The sequence below is a fragment of the Aplysia californica genome, unplaced genomic scaffold (assembly GCF_000002075.1).
Source record: "Aplysia californica isolate F4 #8 unplaced genomic scaffold, AplCal3.0 scaffold00363, whole genome shotgun sequence".
Lineage (NCBI taxonomy): Eukaryota > Metazoa > Mollusca > Gastropoda > Aplysiida > Aplysiidae > Aplysia > Aplysia californica.
The window spans coordinates 421134-441322 of record NW_004797633.1 but is presented as its reverse complement, the minus strand read 5'-3'; the positions used below and the strand labels follow the sequence as shown (position 1 = coordinate 441322).

Genomic DNA, 20189 nt, shown 5'->3' with positions numbered 1-20189 from the left:
AGTAGCATACAGGTTGATAGATTTAACACAAACATAATATTTTCCGACTGCTCCACTAACACATTTTTTACAAAAAAGAAAGAAGTTACGTGTACTTACATTCTTCAATTCTGTTCTGATCACTGAACTTTGCCAACTTCTCTTCTTGCTGTTTGACTCTCTCCTCTAGATCACCCACTTTCCTGTTGCTGTCTTGAAGTTTGCTGAAAAGACAAGAAAACTATGTTGTAGATTCAATGCCTTGTACTCCATATGTCCACTCAGAGTACTACTTCAAGGATGAACTGACCACGGATTTCAATTAAACAAATGATGACAGAAGTTTCCAGACATCATTTGTTAGCTGTACTTTCCCAAAAATTGCTATTAAAAAATCTTGATAATACTATGCATTAGCCCTTTTTGTACCAAGAAAATTCCCCAGATGCAGTTTCCCCTGCCCATGAAAATGTTTTTACCTTTCAAGCTAAAATTTGTAGAAAAATGACACCTAAAAATTATCTGTGAAATTCCTCTCAGTCTCAGTCCACAGCTGTTCAGTTTCTTCTCTCTAAACCCTTTTGTATGTTTGCCTACTTTGATCAAGTACAACACTACTCTCTAATACCACCTCCCGGCCCTATGGTGGGGAGACACCAGGAACACATTCAACAGAGCTCAGAATAGCGTATAATACAATCATGCCAAATTGATCAATATCAAGATATCCTCATAGCTCCAATATTTATATATCTTAGCCCCTTGGTGACAAAGGATTTTTTTCAATGATTTTGAAACCCAATTTCGGCTAGCCATGACAGCATTTTCAGTTATGTTGCTGTCCCCTTCAAAACATAAATAGTTACAAGATTTGCACATTATCATTATCACATACTTCAAATCTTTCATTAGTGTTCCACTAAAATTCTGTTCAAAGCTATTGTGATGAAGTTATAAAATCCTGTATGAAGCATGTCTTATGGTACCTGAGGTTGCAAAAAAATCGTCTGATTTTAAGACACACTCTACAGAAGGACGGGAGGTGAAAAGAGACAATTTTAGAGCAGAAAATAATCCATCACTATCTGGATTTGAACCCGAGACCTATTGAATGAGAGGCAAACACCGAAACCTCTCGACCATGAGAGCCCCACAAACAGGAGTTAAAGCGTACTGTATAGAAAGAAAAAAAAAATCTTTACTGATACTTGTTTAAAACATCCATTCTTAATAAAATACATAAACAATGTTTACTGTAATAAAAATCTCAACCAGAAGTATCACATGCACAGCTTTGTTACATATAACATCTGAAGAAAGGGAGAGTATAAATGTTATCAGGTTGGCTCTTTACCTTTCTGCCAGCATGAGTTCCTCTTTGGTGCTCGACAACTCAGCACTGATCTGTTGCTTGGCCTGCAGTTCAGAGTTGAGTTGAGACTGAAGTGTGAGCAACTCCATCTTGTCCAGCTTTTGAGATCTCCTGTTCCTCCACCTGGGTCGGCTCTGTGAGAGATGTGGAAATAAGAAACTCTGTTAGGAAACAGTTGTTTTTTGTTCTTTCATTTAAAAAAATAAAACGTACGCTGGTATAAAAAAATAAGCACACAGAAATTCCTTCAAAAAACACTTTATTTAATTAATCATTTGATGAGGTGTCACTGATATGGTTTGTGCTGCAACACTTCAGTGCAACCCCTCAATCACAAAAAAGATCAAAATATCAACAACCTTCACTCCCTCTTCCCTTCAATCACTTTAGACTATGCACCAAATGAAACAATCCATATATATGAAATGGATCCCAAAAAAATTCCAGCGACACAAATCAGGAGCTCAGAATAGCGATTCAAAGATCACAGGATTCACAGAATATAGATCTTCCTCATTGCTCTGATTAGGACATAAAAAATGGCAGTGTTCTGTTGTTCCAGTATTAACTGAATCTCTCAGTAAGAGAAATAGAGTTTCCAAGATTCTTTTCAATATATATATAATAGAAAATCCATGCCATAACATTTTTGCATACCTCTCTCAATTACACCTAACCCCAAAAATCACCTCAAAAGCACAACAAAATTGAACAGTGAAAAAAAAAGTTTAAAAAAACAAAATGCACAAACATTACTTAAGTATGGAAAGTTTTGATCCAAAAATAAAGCTCAGTTTCAATGGGACATACTTTCAATTAGAAATTGCCATTACGGTTAGACTAACAACACAAAAGACAGTACAGCAACCAACTTACAAGAAATTAACCATGAACACCCCCTTCAATTACCCTTGAGATTACTCATCACAAACACCATAAAGCAATAGTTGTACAAACATAAAACTAAAATCCATTCTAAAATGGCAATTTACATCAGAGCTCAGAATAGCGATTCAAAGATCATAGGATTCACAGAAACATAGGTCTTCCTCATTGCCCTGAACAGATCATCAAAAGTGTAAGAGCATTCAAGCCTCATCTAGCAACTGATCCCTACAATGTATGAAAAATACACACCCCATCCACATATTTTTATTGAGATTATGGAAAGTAGACATCATTTGACCATTACTCATGTTAAAATCAGAACCAACGAGATATTAAAATTTTCTCTAGTTCCTCACTATCCTGGTCAAAATTTTTATCACTCTGGATTCAATTTTGTTGTTGTTGCAATATGGAGAGAAGTAGCAATACTAAAACCAAATTTACATGAAATGACAAACATTCCTCCATAGGGGTCACAAACAATTATACAGGCATTTCTTTTTAAAAAATAAAACAATACGCATGCATAACTTGACCGTCAGAAGCTTTGAATCTTTTACACTTACTTCATCTCCTGGAACTCCCATGACTTTCAGATTCTCAAGCTCCTCTGTCATCTTTGTTGCCAGTGCCTGAAGATAACCTCTTGCATCCTTCTCGTCACTTACCCTGGAGGAAATGACACACACCACAGTTACTTTTTGGTTTCCATAACAAACAAAGATCAGCTATACGCAGCTCACTGCTCATACAATTTGCAATACACATACATGAAGGAAGTGCAAGAAAAGAACAAGGTCAAAACCAGACCTGCCAGCTTTTCAATGACTGAAATCTGGAAAAATTGCCACATTTCAAGAAAAAGGGAAAAAGTGAGCAGAGATCATGTTTGCCAGTCAAGCATCTCAAGATTTTTAATTTGTTCCTAGAAACTGATGCTGCAAAATCCTTTTTAAGTAATTAAAGAAGTTAAAGCTGTGAGTATAATTTGGCCAGAAAAATAATATAGGAAAAAGGACGAAGAAGCAGACTCCACACCAAGAAAGTCAATTTTTGGTCATCTGAAGTTGTTGGCATCATCTTAAAGCTTGTTCATTTGATCATCTTTTCATGAAAAAAAATTGCACCCCTTCCTTAAATAGAGGTCGAGAAACTGCAATTGAAAGAGGTTGGGGTTGCCTGGTTTCAGAGGTAAAATTAGCAAGAAAATGGCAGCCAGATTTTGAAATTTCAAAAGCTTGAGAGTCCTTGTAAACTGAAAATTTACATTTTTTGTGCCTTTAATCAGTGTTTCTCAGTAAAATCCACACAGAAATATGTTTTAAAATGGAGATAAAAAGTGTTGAGCTAAAAAACAAATAGTAGAAAAAAATTGTCAAACTGGAATAAAAATGTCGACATCTTCAATTTCATTATTTTGAGGAGCACCTGATTTCACCACTATGCCTCACATTTGGTTTTCAGACGATACAACACAAGGCCCAACGATAAAGTAAAGAACAAAGAAGGAAAGTTGACCAAAAAAACCCCCCCACAGATTAACTAAAATAACCCACTAGAGGTCTACCCCGGTTTAAAACCATTTTCTCAAAGAAGCTAGCATTTCATACACCTTCGGAGCTCAGAATAGCGTATAATACAATCACTTTTATTTGGTCAATATAAAAACTATCCTCATAGCTCCTGCATTAAAACTTGCAAAAATACTATTAATTCTTTAAGGTGACATAACGTCGCATCAGAGCTTAAGTAAAGAGGCACTTCGGACAAAATAGTTCTCAGGCGACAATAAGTACACTTATGTGGCAACCTATGTTAATCTAAAAAATTACCATTTGATAATTTCCGATATCTGGGCTTCCCACTGTGCAACAGATTCTCGTTTATCATAAATATCCCTGATTTCATCTTCCATCTGACTGCGTTCTCTCATTAGACTGTCAATCCTGTTTGATTGCTGAAAAGTAAAAGAAAAAATATCAACATTAAATGCTGTGTAACAGAAGAAAATTACCAAATTTCAAACTAGATAGCGAGTCAAACATGAACAAAAATTGCAAATACTAACTGAACTCTTTTCATCATCAAAAATATACCTCTAAAGAGACATCTGCAGACTGCATAAGATAAAACAAAAAAACGTACTAAAGTTCACAAGGCACGCCTAATTTTTTACATAAACCACACACAACCACAAAGATACTTACAGAAGACGACTCCTCTTGCATTCTTTCGTTATCTTCTGTGAGTGCCTTGACCTTGTGGTCTGAAGTCTCGATTTGCTGCTGGAGGGTGCTGATCTGCTCCTGGAGCTCCTTAGAGTTCTGCTGCTCTGTAAGCTTGGCCTGCATTCTAGCCACTTCATCTGCCAGGTCCGATCGCTTCGTTTCGGTATCTTTCAGCTGGAACTTCACCTCATTCAATTCACAGCCATGTTTGGAAGACAGCCGGGATACTCTATCCTCGTGTTCCGATTCCTTCTTCTCAATCTCCGCTTTAAGTCTGTGAAGAACCAATAGGAAGGTGGCATTGACAAATCACGCTGCACTAACTATAAACATACATAACCATGCTATTCAATCATCTACACTCACTTACACTGAGCAGTGTACAGGAAATCAATTCACAAGCAAAGAGTAATCAGATTAGTTAACGAAACCACATAGAATTTAATAATGCATGTTCGACAAAAATATAGCAATGCCAAGGCAACAGTTTTTAGACCCAAATCTTCACTGAAGGGCACCACTCAGCAAAACAAATCAGCTTGAGCCAAAAATGGGGATCAGCATCAGCATTGAGACATTAGACAAAATTTGAAGTAGGTTGGAACTTGGAATTGTGTGCCACTGTTTGCATAGTATGTATCGAAAAACACAGTAAATAAAAATTCTTATGGGTGAGTTTAATTTACCTCGTCAAAAGTCTACTGATGTCAAGAAAACAAGTCAATCTTCAAAGCATCCACACCAAAAACTTACCTAGAGACTTCTTGTGTGAGCTCCACCACATTGGCACCAGCTGTCCTCCCCATTTGCTTCCTCTTGATGCTTTCCATCTCCACCTCCAGATCTTGAGCATACTGCTCTGCACGTTCTCTAAGACGTCTCTCCTTGCCAGACTCAGAGCGGGCCTCGTCCAGATGATTTTGCAGCTGTTAGAAGAATGGAGAAGTTGACATCAAAGCTTCTTAACTTTCCAACTCTAAGCCACACTGCTCACTCTAAGCTGACAGAGAAAACTACAGCCTCTGTTCTGGACAACTTATACAACATTCAAATCAGGGATGCAACTGGGATTTTGTGAAAATATCTGAAAATTTACTAAATTGCATTTGCGAACAAGAAGGCTATTAATAGACACAACTATCACGTGGAAAAACAAAACAAAAATGCTTTGAATGATAACTGTTCTTCTAATGAAAATAACAGGAATAACGGTTTATAAAAAAACCCTGAAAAACACCATCCAGATTCTAAAGCATGTTATGAAATATAACAAAGCATCATCTATGACACATAAACCAATAAATGCCAAGAAAAGTGCTACTACCATCTTTTACTGAATTCCACATTTCTTATTAACACAAAAATCTTGTCTTAATTTTCATTAACACACGCTTGTAAATAATCACTCTGCTACTAACATACATATTACATGGTGGAAACCGTACCTCATTAATGGTCTTTTCGCCTTTTCTTTTCTCAGACTTGAGAGAGTCAATCATTCTCCTTTGATCTTCGATCTCCTCTTCCTTGTTCCTCACCTCTCTTGTCAACTCCTTCACTTTTGACTGAAGTTTCATCAGCCTGTTGAAAATTAAAAAACAAACATTGAAGTTCACGTATTCTACACTCCATCAACTGGAAATAAGAACTGCTGTTAGAGGTTCAATATTCTGAAAATACTCCCGAGCCACATACAACACACTTAACCTAATTTTTTACTGATCTTGGGTACAACTAACAAACCCCAGCATCAGCAAACTTCAAACCCAAATCACGGGAGCTGCATCCCAAGTACTGATTCAATTACAGCTTATAATCAGATTTACTTCAATCTCCTTAGTAACAGAACCTGTCCTTTTGAACATTGTCTCGAAGTCATTTTACAAGACTGTACTCCACAGAAGAAAAGATTCTTGAAAAAATAACAAAAGTTCAAGAGCACCATAGATTTCAAACTCAAACTTCCATAAATCAGATAAATGGAAATTTTAAAAACCTGAAAGCTCTACAAAAATTCATGTGTACATTGATCATAATAACAACATAAATCACTGGCCAAATGAAACAAGATAACTAAATCCATGACACTATTTTAAATTAAAATAAAACACTTTGTGTAACGCTAAATCTATTCTAAGCAAAGGGTTCCAAGTCCCAAAGCTCAAAGTGACAATTTCATTAATTGAGAAGAACAAAAAACTGCTCTCTTGCAATATTCTGTCGTCTGCTTTCGTCTCCACTTTTTCCCCCACCCCCTCACCCTCTTTGCCCATTCCACTGGGCTCCCGACCCTTTCTGCAGCCTTTCAACTGCAACTCCTTGACTCCTTCTTACTGCTGTCTTTCAGCCACACCCCTGATCTTCTGGTAGGAACGATCTACACCAAGCCTTCTCGACCAAGGGCGAAAAATCTCTGAGGTCCCGGGTGCAAGTTGCGCATGTTAAAGATCCCTTGGGGGTCCAAAATCGATAAGAGTAGGCTTTGGCTGCTACCGGTGCAAAATTTTTAATTTCCTACCAATTGAAAATGTTTGGTACGTCCCACGTGCTCATATGACCTCATGCAGTTGAGAGTGCCGAAAAACACTTACCAGAAAACTTATAAATCATGCTACAGCAACTTACTGGTCATTAATATCTGTGTATTGTTCCATTGCAAGCTTCTGCTTATTCAGAGCCTCCTTCAGCTCTCTCGCTTGAGACTTGTACTTGTCCCTCCACTCTTGCAGTTCCTGAAAGAAAAGTTAAAGTGTGGCAATGTGGTGAAATCAAGCATTCATCAAAATAATCAAATCGTAGAAAGACATTTTCTCATCCATTGGACAATTTTCATAAAATTTTCAATTTTTAAGCTCAGCTCCTTTTATACCCACTTGAAAAACACCCATGTGAATTTAACTGAAAAACGATTAAACACACACAAAAAATTTTAATTTGCAGTTTCCAAAAACACTGAAGCTTTAGAAGTCACCAAATTTTGACGGTCATTTTTTCGCTAATTCTACCTCTAACATCAGGCGACTCCTACCTCCAACAATCACAAATATCTCCATTTCTATTTAAGATGCGGATTTTTAAAAAATAAAAATCAACTTAACGTAACACTAATAGCTCCATATGCCCACATATTGACGAGTACCTGATTCCATATCACAAAATCTGATACAAATCAGCGACATTCAGTCAGTCAAAATTCTCATAAATACTAAACACCTATACAAACTAAGCTTAAATATCACTTATTTTTAACATTACACAGATGAGTTCCATTATGAAAAATACTGCTCAACTTTCAATGCCTCTCTGAATTTAAAAAATCATTCAGAGCATGACTAATCGAGCTACAAAAAGTATTTTTCAAAGACCATTAGGTAAAGGAAAAATTAACAGACATTAAAAAAAACTCGAAACAGAACAGCAGCTTCCACTAAACTCACATACCTTTTCAAAAGCAGTTTTTTCATCTTCTGAAAGTCGAAGCCTCCTCTCCAAGTCTAACACAACTTCACTTGACCTCTTCAACTCTTGTTCCAAAGTGCTAACTTCAGACTGAGATTCTGAAAGATAATTTGGAGTCAGATAAATACTGCAAGCTCACCCTAGATATATTCTGTTTAAACGTGACAAAGCCAAACTGCTATCCAAGCTTAGTTGAGAAAGTTTCATTTGAAGAACTTCATACTGGTATTACTTTTACCACTCTCTAGATGAGAAACAGGACTGAAAGTGAACATCCCCCCCCCCCCCCGTTTTCACCAAAATGAGCTTTTAAAAGCTTTTTAATAAACACCAACCCTCTGGGTACAGATCCAAGGGTAGCAACAAACTCAAACCAAAAACTTTACTTGCCGCCACCTCACTAAAGTATGAGACGACAGAGTCACACTAGCAGTTAAACCATACGGAGTCACACTAGCAGTTAAACCATAATCTTCACGTACAAAAAAAATGAAATTCCATTTCAGACGGAGCTCAGTATAGCGTATAGGTTATCATTATTATGTGATCATTGCGCAATTGTCTCTTCATAGCTCCTCCAAAATAAAATATGACATCCTTTAAATATTTTGTCACTTTGCAGCCAAGGGAACTGAAGTTAATTTTTTTTCATAGAAAAATCTTAAGACATTACTTTCTACATCCAGGTTATTTCATTGTTAATAAATTATGAAGGAACACTTACCTGCTATCACTCTATGTAAAACAGCAACCTCCTCTTTTAGCTGCCGTGTCTCTGCCTCATCAGCACCAGAAGCAGCTCCAATCCCATTCACTTCTGCATTCTGCAGCTGTACAATAGTGGCCGTGGATTCTGAAAATGGAAGATAACTAATCCATCAAACCCAAAGAGGACCACTGCTTGAAATGCTATACAAAATTATTTTGAAAATCAGAATGAAATATGCTACTGCATTACACAAAAAAACTGAATAGGTGCACGTAAATTGTGATTTCGGCTTTTTAAAAACAAAATTTGACAAAAACTAAATGACTACCAATCACCAAAAAGGAGCTCAGTATAGCGTATAGGTAATCATAATTTTGTGATCATTGCGCAATTGTCTCCTCATTGCTCCATTAGATAATGTAATTATACCCAATTTAAAAACTTCACTGCTTTCCATAGTTCAAATTGGGTCTACCGTGTGTGATCTTTATACTTTGAGCTTTTTCTTAACTCTTTTCCTACCAGACCAAAATTCACCACTGGCCATGGGCTTTTCCCCGACCTATTTTTACACCCCTACCCACCACAGGAAAATGTCAAAACATCCAACTAAACACACGTAAACCATATCGTATGGCCCATCAAACTGAAAGTTAAAAAATAATCTATCAGGTGGTGGTACAATATTGAAGATTTATTCCAATTATATTTGGGGTTTCTAAAAGTGATTATGCAATATCAAAGGGGTCATATGAAATCCAACCATTTTCCAGCTTTGAAAGGTCATAACTAAAAAAGTACAAAAACAGCATCATTCAAATTTCCCAGGTAGGTTGTCTCACGTAATGCAAAGAAATGCTGAGACTTATGTATGTGTACCTATTATAGAAGTGAAAATACAAAACACATATTTAAGTCAGGGCAGCACTTTTCTTTTAATTTTTACGTGTCGAAAGGGACAGAAAAAAGCGCTGAAATGACTCAAAATTGTCTGTCAGTGCTACATTTTCTTTCATATCTGCTAACAGGAAGTCTTTTCTATTATTTCGAAAACATGGATCGGCCGAGAATTTCCGATCTTTTCGTTACTGGATTGGAATAGACAGCGAGCTACTCGAGCCATATTTTGTAGCTCTCGGTCCAGCGAGGCCACATCCGAGAGCCGCCCATGGTAGGAAAAATGTTAGGCTGTATTTTGTCATGATTTTAGCAGGAAATAAATTTGCCATGTCCAGTGTGAATGTCAAGAAAAATGAAAACATTTAAATTACGTGTTTCTAGAACTGTCCCCTCTTATTCAAGACTCAAAAAAACAATTATGATCACTTACAAGGCAGACTGCTTCTATTCTGCCTGCCAGGGCCAAGCTTGGCTAAGTGAGCTATAGCATCCCAAACAGAAAGACAAACACACTAAATAAAGTACTTTTCTATGAAAGAGTTTTCGCATGTAATAAGATGAAGAACTTTACCAATAAACCGCAGATGCAGATAACGTATCAGTACCGAAATGCACATTTCATTGCCCTGACTCATAGTCTCTATGAATGTCATTTTGACAGCTGACAGCATTTCATTTTTAAAATATCAAAATAGAAGGAGCTGAGTATAGCGTATTGGTAATCATTGTTCACAATGGATCATTGCGCAATTGTCTCCTCATTGCTCCGAAGAAATGTAACGATATCCTCCTTCAAATGCAGTGTTCTTTTAATTCAGACTGGCTCATTGAAGTGCCATGATTTTTTGCTTATATTGTTAACTTCCCACACCAATTAAATTCTGATATTTTAGGATCCAATATGATTCTTCACCCTTTGCAGAAGCCTGCAAAATTGCAAGAACATGAACAAAACCACGATATTAAAAAAATTGACAACTTTGCATTAATTTAAGGGGGGAGAGTTTGTCAAGGAAAGAAGCGCAATACACTTTCATATGCAGAAGTATTACAACATAATTACCTTGAATCCTTCGATTCAGTTCTTTGTTTTCTTTCTCTAGACCTTTGATCTTGCGTTCGAAAATCTCGCTCTGAACATCACTGCGCTTGTCTTCGTTTTCTTCTTCATTTGGGAAGAGTCTGCTTAAATCAGATAATTTGCTGAAAGAAAAAAAAACAATATATACAGAGATTAATTGGCACTAATACTTCATACAAGTTCGTTTCAAAATCCCTCTAAAACAAATGACGTTTAAACACTAGAACACAAAAAAAACACACAAAGATGGCTTACCAGTTACCTAACAGTTCACAAATGAGGGAGAAAAAAATGTCACCGGATTCTGCCAACTTTTTTATGTGACCCACAGTCACAGTGGACTTAAAAAAAGCAGAATGCCGGCATCATCCTGAAAACACTGCTCTTAGCTGAAAGTCTGATACAGCAAGGCAGTCAACATAGTAAGCGATACACGTCCATTAAAACTTAAAAAGATCAAAACACTAGAAAATATAATTTGCTGGCCAAATACATAGCTGGGGAAGAATAAAGTATAAACACTTCTTTCAACCACAAATATTTACCAGATTCTATATATATCCACAAAAGAGGGCTCACATTAACATATATGAGACTGGAGCTCAGAAACATAAAACAACAATAATCAGTTCATTCTATCATAGCGCAATTGATTTACTCTTCATTGCTCCAAGATATTCTTTCCGTAACAAATACTTTGTAAGTGACATTTACAAAAGAAGCATGAGGCAAAAGAAAAAAATGTTATAGCCAACTTACCAGTCCTTGGTGAAAGTAAATCCAACAAAAGGAAGATGATGACCTTTAAATGTGGCATGGGATGTGGGAGGAACAGTGTCCTGAAGAAAAAAGACGAAATAATAGTTTTTTATTTATTGGGTAACTCATTTTTTTAAATCTTCAGAATGGAAATTATCGATCTGAAGAAAAAAAAATCTATATCTAAAAAAAAGTATTAAAAAATATATTGAAGGCATATAGGGTGGATCCACTGAAAAGAGGGGGAAAACCCACATATTATATATATGTATATACACCTGGGATTTTTAAAGATTCCCTGAACTCAAACAGGTGGTAAAAACCTTTTCTTTTTATAAAAAAGGATAAAATACATTGAAGCCAGAGCTCAGAATAGCGATTCAAAGATCATAGAATTCACAGAACATTAGATTTTCCTCATTGCTCTGATACAGCCATGAAAGCACTGTACCTACTTCACAGAACTGTGGTAAACAGATGAACAATAGTGCTCTTACTATTTCAAGAGAGGTAGGGGGTGAGACATATGTGACGCATGCAGACAAAATGAGTTACTTCTCATATTCGAGCCCTCTATGGAAGTCTACATCATGCTCATTGGGTGAAGTTTATACAATTTATAAGTATGAAATAATGAAATGCATGTTATACTTTAAGAATGTAGCATCAATAGAAAATCTACAAATTTGACATAAGTGTGTATTTTTGGCCAATATCTACATTTGTGGATTGTGAGAAGTAACTCATTTCATCGCCCACCTCACATATGATAGTTGTTGTAACTAAAGAGAAAAGTAGTGAATCTTACAGTGTGTTTGAAATCTGTATCTTCAACATCAAAATTTGACGTATCAGTTGCACTTGTTACTTCAGGCCTATAGGGTGGATCCACTGAAAAAGGGAAAAAAACAACACATATTATATATGTATATACACCTGGGTTTTTTTAAGATTCCCTGAACTAAAAACAGGTGGTGAAAATCTTTTTTTTTTAGGATAAAATACATTAAAGCCAGAGCTCAGAATAGCGATTCAAAGATCACAGAATTCACAGAACATTACATTTTCCTCATTGCTCTGATATAGCCATGAAAGCACTGTACCTACTTCACAGAACTGTGGTAAACAGATGAACAATAGTGCTCTTACTATTTCAAGAGAGGTAGAGAGTGAGAAACATATAACTGTTGTAACTAAAGAGAAAAGTAATGAATCTTACGGTGTATTTGAAATCTGTATCTTCAACACCAAAATTTGATGCCTAATAATAAATGAATAAATGACATTTATATAGCGCTCAACCCCGATTAAAGTACAGAGGCTCTGAGCACTTTTCAGTTGCATTTGTTACTTCAGGCCTATATAAACCTGGGATTTTTAAAGGTTCCCTGAACTCAAATAGGTGGTAAAAATTTGACTGCAAATAATTATCTGTAACTGTTTCTATTCACAAAGCAGGGCTACAATTTAACACCTTTACACCAGGGTTTTTTTTATAATGTTGAAATACAATAACGGTTGTTTTTTTTACTTACTAAAAAGGAAACTATAAAAAGTATGATTCAAACACTTCTTTTAATATCTTATACGAAAAGTAAATATATCAATATTATTAAATATATTATTAATATTATTTTTCGCATATGTGTCAAAATGTGGTGGAATCAGTAAAACCCACGCAGTTATGTAATTGTAAATGGACATAAAAGGTGTCGAGCCAAAAAAAAAAGAAAATTCTTTTATAAATTGCACGACCACAAAAATGACACTTCCTTTGATTTAATTATTTTGACCAGCGCCTGATTTCACTATGATGACTCACATATATTATTATACTTTCACACCAAATTTTTTACCAAGAGAATATAATCACCTCCTCAACTGAAAATTTACATGAATCAAATCTGTCCTCAAAGTACAAGAAAGAAAGCGTAAATCATTTTTTAAACTTGCTTCAACCAAGCAGTGTAAAAACATTGAAAAAAACAAAAAACAAATTAAGTAACGTAGTAAAATCAGTCCATGGAAATACCTTAGATACATTATATTGGAGCTCAGAAACTGCTGTCTATAATCAGTCTAGATTATCATAGCGCAATTGATAAAGACTCATCATTGCTCCATTCCTTTTTCTTCCAGATATGTGTGAAGGAAAGCAAATCTGGAAGCACAAAAGTACTGATTTGATAAAAAATACCAGTAAAGCTGATACAGAGATTGACCATTGAGCTTTGCATTCGCTGTCAAACACAGCACATTAAACAACTTGAAACAATTTACAGCATGGAAATGAGTATCACTTACTGTCTCGTATATTATCCCAATCAATTTGAGAGAACCAGGTGTGAGCTTTGAAATCCTCCAACCCGTTTTTTCCAAATCTGTCATTTGGAGTACAAATCAACCTTTTTATCAGATCCTGGGCTTCCGTAGACACATCATCTGCATCAGTGGGAAACTCAAATCTTGTCTGAGGATTTTAAAAAAAAAAAAACCCATTAAGAAAATTAACTTGAAACATGTGCCATAAGCATACAAACTCATAATGTTAAAAAAAAGGTACCCAACAATACAGAATTAGCTCTTTTTCAATGAATCTGTATAAAAATTAAAAGTTATAATATAATATGCATATAATTGAAACATCAGTAAAGATCATAGGTTTGAAACACATGAAAACAAGAACACTTACTCACAACAAGAGACAGAATCTACAAATAATTTTAAAAAGCACTAAGAAAGCATCGCGTGTGCCTGGTTTATGCAAAGACAGATGAATACTTTTCATTCAAGCCAGACCTTCCTTGAAGAGATTTCTTATCTAACTCCACATCTCAAGAAAAATATACTGTCAAAAGGCTTTCACTTCAGAAAAAAAAAGTTCAAGAACTATATATGTAGTTTTTATCATAAAATGAAAACTTAAAAGACCTCACCTTCCTTCAACATTGCACCAAGAAGAGAAACATTAATGAGTAGCTGAAGTAGTACTGACACCAAAAACAAACTAAAGATGGCCCAGTTTTCCACTTTCTTCAGCCATATCAAATAATTCTGTCCATTGTAAAAGGTCCAAAGAACAAGGACATGAAACACAACACACCTGATGGTTCATAATTTTGCCATAGGTCTCCACTAAAGACTCAGCATAGAAAGGCGTCTCCCCATACAGCATTTCATACATGCAGACACCAAGAGACCACCAGTCACACTCTGGTCCATAACAGCCATGTCCATCTTCCATCGCCTGAAACCAACACCAATAAAATTAACACATGAGGATATCAATACGAACAGGCATGTTTAAAGCAGATAACTATGGAACAGATACACTATTATATTTCAATATGTAATGAAGAGCAAGAAATACACATTACGGAAAATGAGAATGGAGAAGACAGTAAGGTTACCAAACTGCACACTATCATATCAAGGCAAAAAGCATATACACCCTTCAACATCAAATATGAACTGCACTGAAAAACAAACACTAACTCACAAAAACAGACTCTTACCCGAAGAATCTCTGGAGATATGTAATCCGGTGTTCCCACAGCTACAGAGGACCGCACAGTGCCATCTTCCATGAGTTTCAAACAAGACCCAAAGTCCGCCAAAACAATGTGACCACTGCGATCAAGCAATACATTGTCCGGCTTGATATCTCTATGCACATAATGGAGTTCATGTAGAGAGTTAATGGCCAGCACCATCTCTGCTATGTAAAACTTGCACATGTCCTCCGGTAGCCTGTCTTCGAACTTGCTCAGGAGAGTCAGCAGGTCACCGCCACAATAGTAGTCCATCACTAGATACTGTAAAAAAGGAAAGGCACTGACCTGAATGAGACAATAAAACACTACAAATTGTGTACTATGACATACCACGTTGCTTTCATACACATATGAATCCTTCTGAAGCATTCCAAGCCCCTATTTTTGAGCGGCTTTTACTTTATTTCGTGTTGTTTCAATGCTACTTTGTCACACCTTCAATATTTTAAAATGTAAACGTAAGCACATTTGCAGCTCACTCTGACTGACAATAATAATAGTGTGAGCTGATCTGCACAATTCAATTCAACCAGAAGACTAAAACATGATGTTTTTTAGTTTTAGTAGAGGTTTTACGGCCCTCGCAACTGCACAAGGTCATATGAGCGCCAGAAGATTAGAGGTGTTACAAGAGAGCAACAAACATAAAAAAGTAGAAGGGGAGATAAGTACGATAGATGTTTGACCACACCAGAGCACCCGCCAACCAACCACTAAGACATGAAATACCACTAAGACATGAAATATCTTCTATGACAATCAAAACTCAAACACACTGACCAAAGACAGAGAACTCAACAGCAACACGCAAGACATACGTCAATTCACTTAAACAATCTACGCCAGCAGTCATTAAAATTTCCGAGGAAACAATTAAGCTTTGTTTATGAGGGGAAAATTTGTAACTACACATCACAAAAACCCACCAGGTAATTGTCATCCTGAAACGCATAGTGAAGGTTGGTGATCCACCTCCTGTCTCCATAGACCAGCACATCCCGCTCCTCCTTGAAGCATGCAGTCTGCGAACAAAAACAATCGATAAGAATTATTCCTTCATGTAGACGTGAAAATATTCATAATTCTAAAAATGGGTTACTAAAAAAGAGCTCAACAACAAGAAGTATGAGGTCTGTCCCAGAAGACAATTTCCCTGTCCTATACCTAACTCGCTTTTCAAGTAAACACTATGAAATTTAACATCCCATTATTTCAACATGTGTATAATCTCTACACCAATTTTTACAGCACTCTGCCACCCAAAAACTGTCATGATGACGCCTTATTTTGGGGGTTTGCCCACAAATTATTTTGAAGGTTCAAACATCTATTGAAGAAGACAGGTGAAAAAAGTGAGATTTATGGCGGAAGTTGTTTGGCCAGAGACGATAATTCATAGAATTCTCACGGGAAGATCTTAAAAACAAAACGCTTTTTGAAAAATGGGTTCTTTATCAGCTGACTGATGAGCATAGGGAAGATTGAGAGTGCTGCACACATCTATTTGTCCACCAGGTACTGTATAAATGGACCATTTTTTGAAGAATCATACCGGGCTGCCCATCCACCAGAATACTTTTTCATAACCAACAAATAAAAGATAAGTAATCAGGGTGAAAAGTCTATAACATTGCCATGGATAGTCTTCTTCCCTGGGGTATCAAGGACAAGGGTTGTAGTCAAGTATAACAGTAACATAAACAAAAACATGATGACAAAAAAAGTCTTCACTGGCTTATCTCATTGTCGAGTAAAAAAAAAACCAGGAAGATCTGTGTAGTAGGTGTATATGTGTGAGTGTGTGTACAGCGTTGGGGGGGGGGGGGGGGGGAGATAAAGCATTCAAATCAACGGTCATTATGTTGAATAGAAGACATGTTTCTGTAGGTATGTACTAAATTTTATGTCTGTAAAATAAAAACTGTTGATTTTACATGACAGGTAAAACTTTCATCTGGGACCGACATTATACAATGTATTATACTACCATGAGACAGGCAGGCACTTAACCCACACCCTGAAGCATTTACAGGTCCAAAAGATTACCTCTTCTCACATTATCAATCAAACAAATTAATAAATAAAGGCACGTCAGCCATCTAAAAATATTACCTCAGCCCGTTTCAGCATCTCCCATTTGTTCAAGATTTTCATTGCATACACATTTTCAGACGACTTTTCTTTGACCACAGCCACCTGAAAACAAAAAAAAGAAGATGAGAAAAATTATACTCACAAATTTACTTTGTGTACTGCAAAAAAAACAACAATAGTAACCTGTTAGCAGCAGGGAAAACACAAAGAATCAAGGGAAAAAAACATGATGTGGCCACACGACAGGTCATATTCATCAGTTTTTGGAAAGTCATGACAAATCGAAGTCACTGCATAAACCTTGTCTTATATTGTCATTTTCAGAAGAAACAAAGAAAATAAGGGGGAAAAAATCATTCCAAGAAAGTTTTTGAAAGAAATTTCCTAAACATACACCTATCTTCCCTTCAGTCGACTGAAAGGAAGAGCTTAAAGCTCTTTAATGAATGTAAGTAAAATCACCATTTTTTGAGAAATACTGAAAGTTTCAAAAAGATCTTCGCACTTGAAGTATTCTAAAATGTACAAAATGACCCCAGTGCGTACGGATAGGGTTAATTCACAACACTTCCTGAGCACTTACAGGAGACTGATCCTCCGTATACGCAGGGAGGGCATTAATGATAAATACCTTTGGTGTTTTCCCCCTGCAAGCTATGGGAAGTGGCCAGCCTGCAGCCTACCCATAGGTGTCATTTCGTTAAAAGTTTAATGAAGTTTTATTATATATTTTTTTTTAGCTTAGACAGATTAAGAAAATCCCCCCCCCCCCCCCCCCCCCCCCCCCCCCGAATTGCCATAGAGCTCTGTGAACTGAAGCAAACACCACTGCAGTTGTGATCTTTGCTTCTAAAGTGCATAAATAGAACTTATTTGAAAGGTTTGCAAGTTCTGATAGTGAACTCAAAGCTATAACTAACAATGACCCATTATACACACCAGAAGCCAGAAGCCACTCAATCTACTGATAGGCACTGTAGTTCAGATCATGAACAACAGGACGAAAGTGAAAGTAGGAATTAGAATATCTGCTCGTTCAAAGTCATGTTTTATGTTCTTCAACATCAAGCTCAAATACAGAGATAATTAATTGTTTGAAAGTAGTTTCTGTGTTACTTCAGAACACACAGAAGTAAAATTAACTCATTGTGCTGTTTATTTCAGGCATTACAATAATTTTCTGCATACAAAGAGGGTGGAAAAATTTTTTTGCGAAACCCCCACTCTGCCATTTCAAAATATTGATAAAATAAAAACTATTGAATCAGTCTTCCCATTCTTAGAGTGCAGTTTTTTTTTCCTTTTGCAATTCTTTAATGTGATAGCTTAGAGTCATTTGGGGCTTATCATTTCGATACGTGAAAACACAATCAGACTGCAGTGTTTGTTGGGCTAAAAATGGCTCAGGCTCAAGTGCATTACAAATGATTGTAAGTCGAATAAACAGCTCTCTGATTCATATAAGATGAAATACCTCTCCAAAGGCCCCACGTCCAATAATCTTGAGTGTTTCAAAGTCATCTCGTTGAAGACGCTTCTGACGCACATTTGTTGTAACCGGACGGGCTGTAAGGAGACAGAAAATACATGTATGTTAAAAGACACAACAAAATCTTCCTGAAATGCTGAAGGCATAAACTCCAGACAGTAGAGTAACTAAAACACAGTCTTACTTACAGAAGACAATGTTGCCAACTTAAAAGATTGCAAATATAGAAAACAAGCTATACAGGCTCCCAACCAAAAACAAATAAATTTTTTAAGACACTGCTGCACTCTTTTAACCCAACTTAATCTTTGATAACAAAATCTGGCCCATCTCATCCCCAACTGAACTCGTGAACATCCATTATAAAATCATATGAAAAGAATAAGAAGTGTTTGTAAACATGCGCAAACTCATGAGCAAGAAGATTCGGTCACTTCAAACATTAACTTTTGCCACTTTATCTCAAACAGGATTATACAGCAAAGCACAGTTTTAAAAACCACACGACCACATCATCAGCATCAAAACAATAAACCACTAAAATAGTTAGAGTAAACATATCCTCCTTTGGATTGGATTCTTACCAAACTCCACAAATTCACTGATATTTTTCTCTCTGCGCAGCGCAGCACTATTGCACTCATCATACAGGACCAGCAGAGCATCAAGAAGGGTTTCAACACTGACTGCTTGCCCACTTGATTTAGAAACACCATTCAAGAAAAGTCTCTCCAACTGTATAATCCGCTCCTCTGCTGACATAGTCCTGTCACTTTTCTCCATTCCCTGATAGCTACTTCTGCAGACAACTCTGTCTCAGGCTTGTAAGGATCTGCATCTGAGAGGCAAATTAAAAAGGGTTATATAATATCAAAAGAATTACACCGTTCATAAAAATGATTATGAAAAATGGACAGCCATATATTATTCTTTAACTCTTTATGAAATCTCGGGAGGGAGGGTGTAAACCCACTATGCCAGGGCCCTCTTTTGGAGCAAAATGTAAAAGTGACACATGTCACTAGACTGATTAAATCAAAATAAGTGAAACTATTTTGATAGTCCTTCATCTCATGAATGAACTCCCAGTAAAAGAGACCTGTTTTCGGCAAATGTCGAAAAGTAATCAGTAATTTGACACCAAAGTCATTGTAAAGAGATGCACGGACCACTGCCAGTACCTCACCAGCACAACGGTTCTGACTGCAAGCCGCTGGCCAGAGGTATGCAGTTAAGGACCAAACTAAACCAGATGGGCAAAACTAACATGCAGATAAGTCCAATGTGAGTAAAAGTTAAGTGTACAATATCGGTATCCATGTCCCCAAGAAGTGCAGTTTTAATCAAAAACACATAATTGTCAACTATTTAAGGACAGGAAAACAAATTTATTTGACACAACATTGTTCACTTTCATATCCATATCAACATAAATATTGGTGGATCTGTTGCTAAAGAAAGTCCTGATAAGCTTGGTCTTATCTCCCATAGGAGGATCTCTAAGCTCTCCTTTTAAGTTTTAGTTTAGTTTTAGTCAGTTTAATGAAATTAATGGCACTCGCAGCACAATTTGGTTATAGGAGTCAAAGATTTTTTTTTATTTTTTATTTTTTATAGAGGTTTTACGGCACTCGCAACTGCATAAGGTCATATGAGCGCCAAGGGGTGGGTGTCAAC

General features: G+C 36.4%; 1 protein-coding gene and 2 non-coding genes across 13 annotated transcripts in view; all 3 read right to left on the bottom strand.

The window, feature by feature from the left end:
* Positions 1–20189, bottom strand: part of LOC101856973 (serine/threonine-protein kinase MRCK alpha) — a 72409-nt gene that overhangs the window by 43318 nt on the left and 8902 nt on the right. For all 11 annotated transcript variants that reach the window (XM_035971028.1, XM_035971030.1, XM_035971029.1 and 8 more), the window contains exons 2-21: positions 19097–19350; positions 18498–18589; positions 17042–17125; positions 15856–15951; positions 14891–15190; positions 14479–14622; positions 13680–13845; positions 12184–12266; positions 11376–11455; positions 10599–10738; positions 8651–8779; positions 7909–8024; positions 7093–7199; positions 5913–6048; positions 5221–5393; positions 4447–4741; positions 4072–4196; positions 2806–2908; positions 1334–1485; positions 100–203 (exon numbers count right to left, since the gene is read on the bottom strand). In XM_035971028.1, coding sequence (XP_035826921.1) covers positions 100–203; positions 1334–1485; positions 2806–2908; positions 4072–4196; positions 4447–4741; positions 5221–5393; positions 5913–6048; positions 7093–7199; positions 7909–8024; positions 8651–8779; positions 10599–10738; positions 11376–11455; positions 12184–12266; positions 13680–13845; positions 14479–14622; positions 14891–15190; positions 15856–15951; positions 17042–17125; positions 18498–18589; positions 19097–19295 — 2824 coding nt within the window. In that variant the 5' untranslated portion in view covers positions 19296–19350. The remainder of the gene's footprint in view (positions 1–99; positions 204–1333; positions 1486–2805; positions 2909–4071; positions 4197–4446; positions 4742–5220; positions 5394–5912; positions 6049–7092; positions 7200–7908; positions 8025–8650; positions 8780–10598; positions 10739–11375; positions 11456–12183; positions 12267–13679; positions 13846–14478; positions 14623–14890; positions 15191–15855; positions 15952–17041; positions 17126–18497; positions 18590–19096; positions 19351–20189) is intronic.
* Positions 651–718, bottom strand: LOC118478092. Its single transcript, XR_004858804.1, has one exon. It is a non-coding gene; the product is annotated as a small nucleolar RNA U54 (small nucleolar RNA).
* On the bottom strand, positions 3854–3922 carry LOC118478085. The gene has a single exon (XR_004858797.1). It is a non-coding gene; the product is annotated as a small nucleolar RNA U54 (small nucleolar RNA).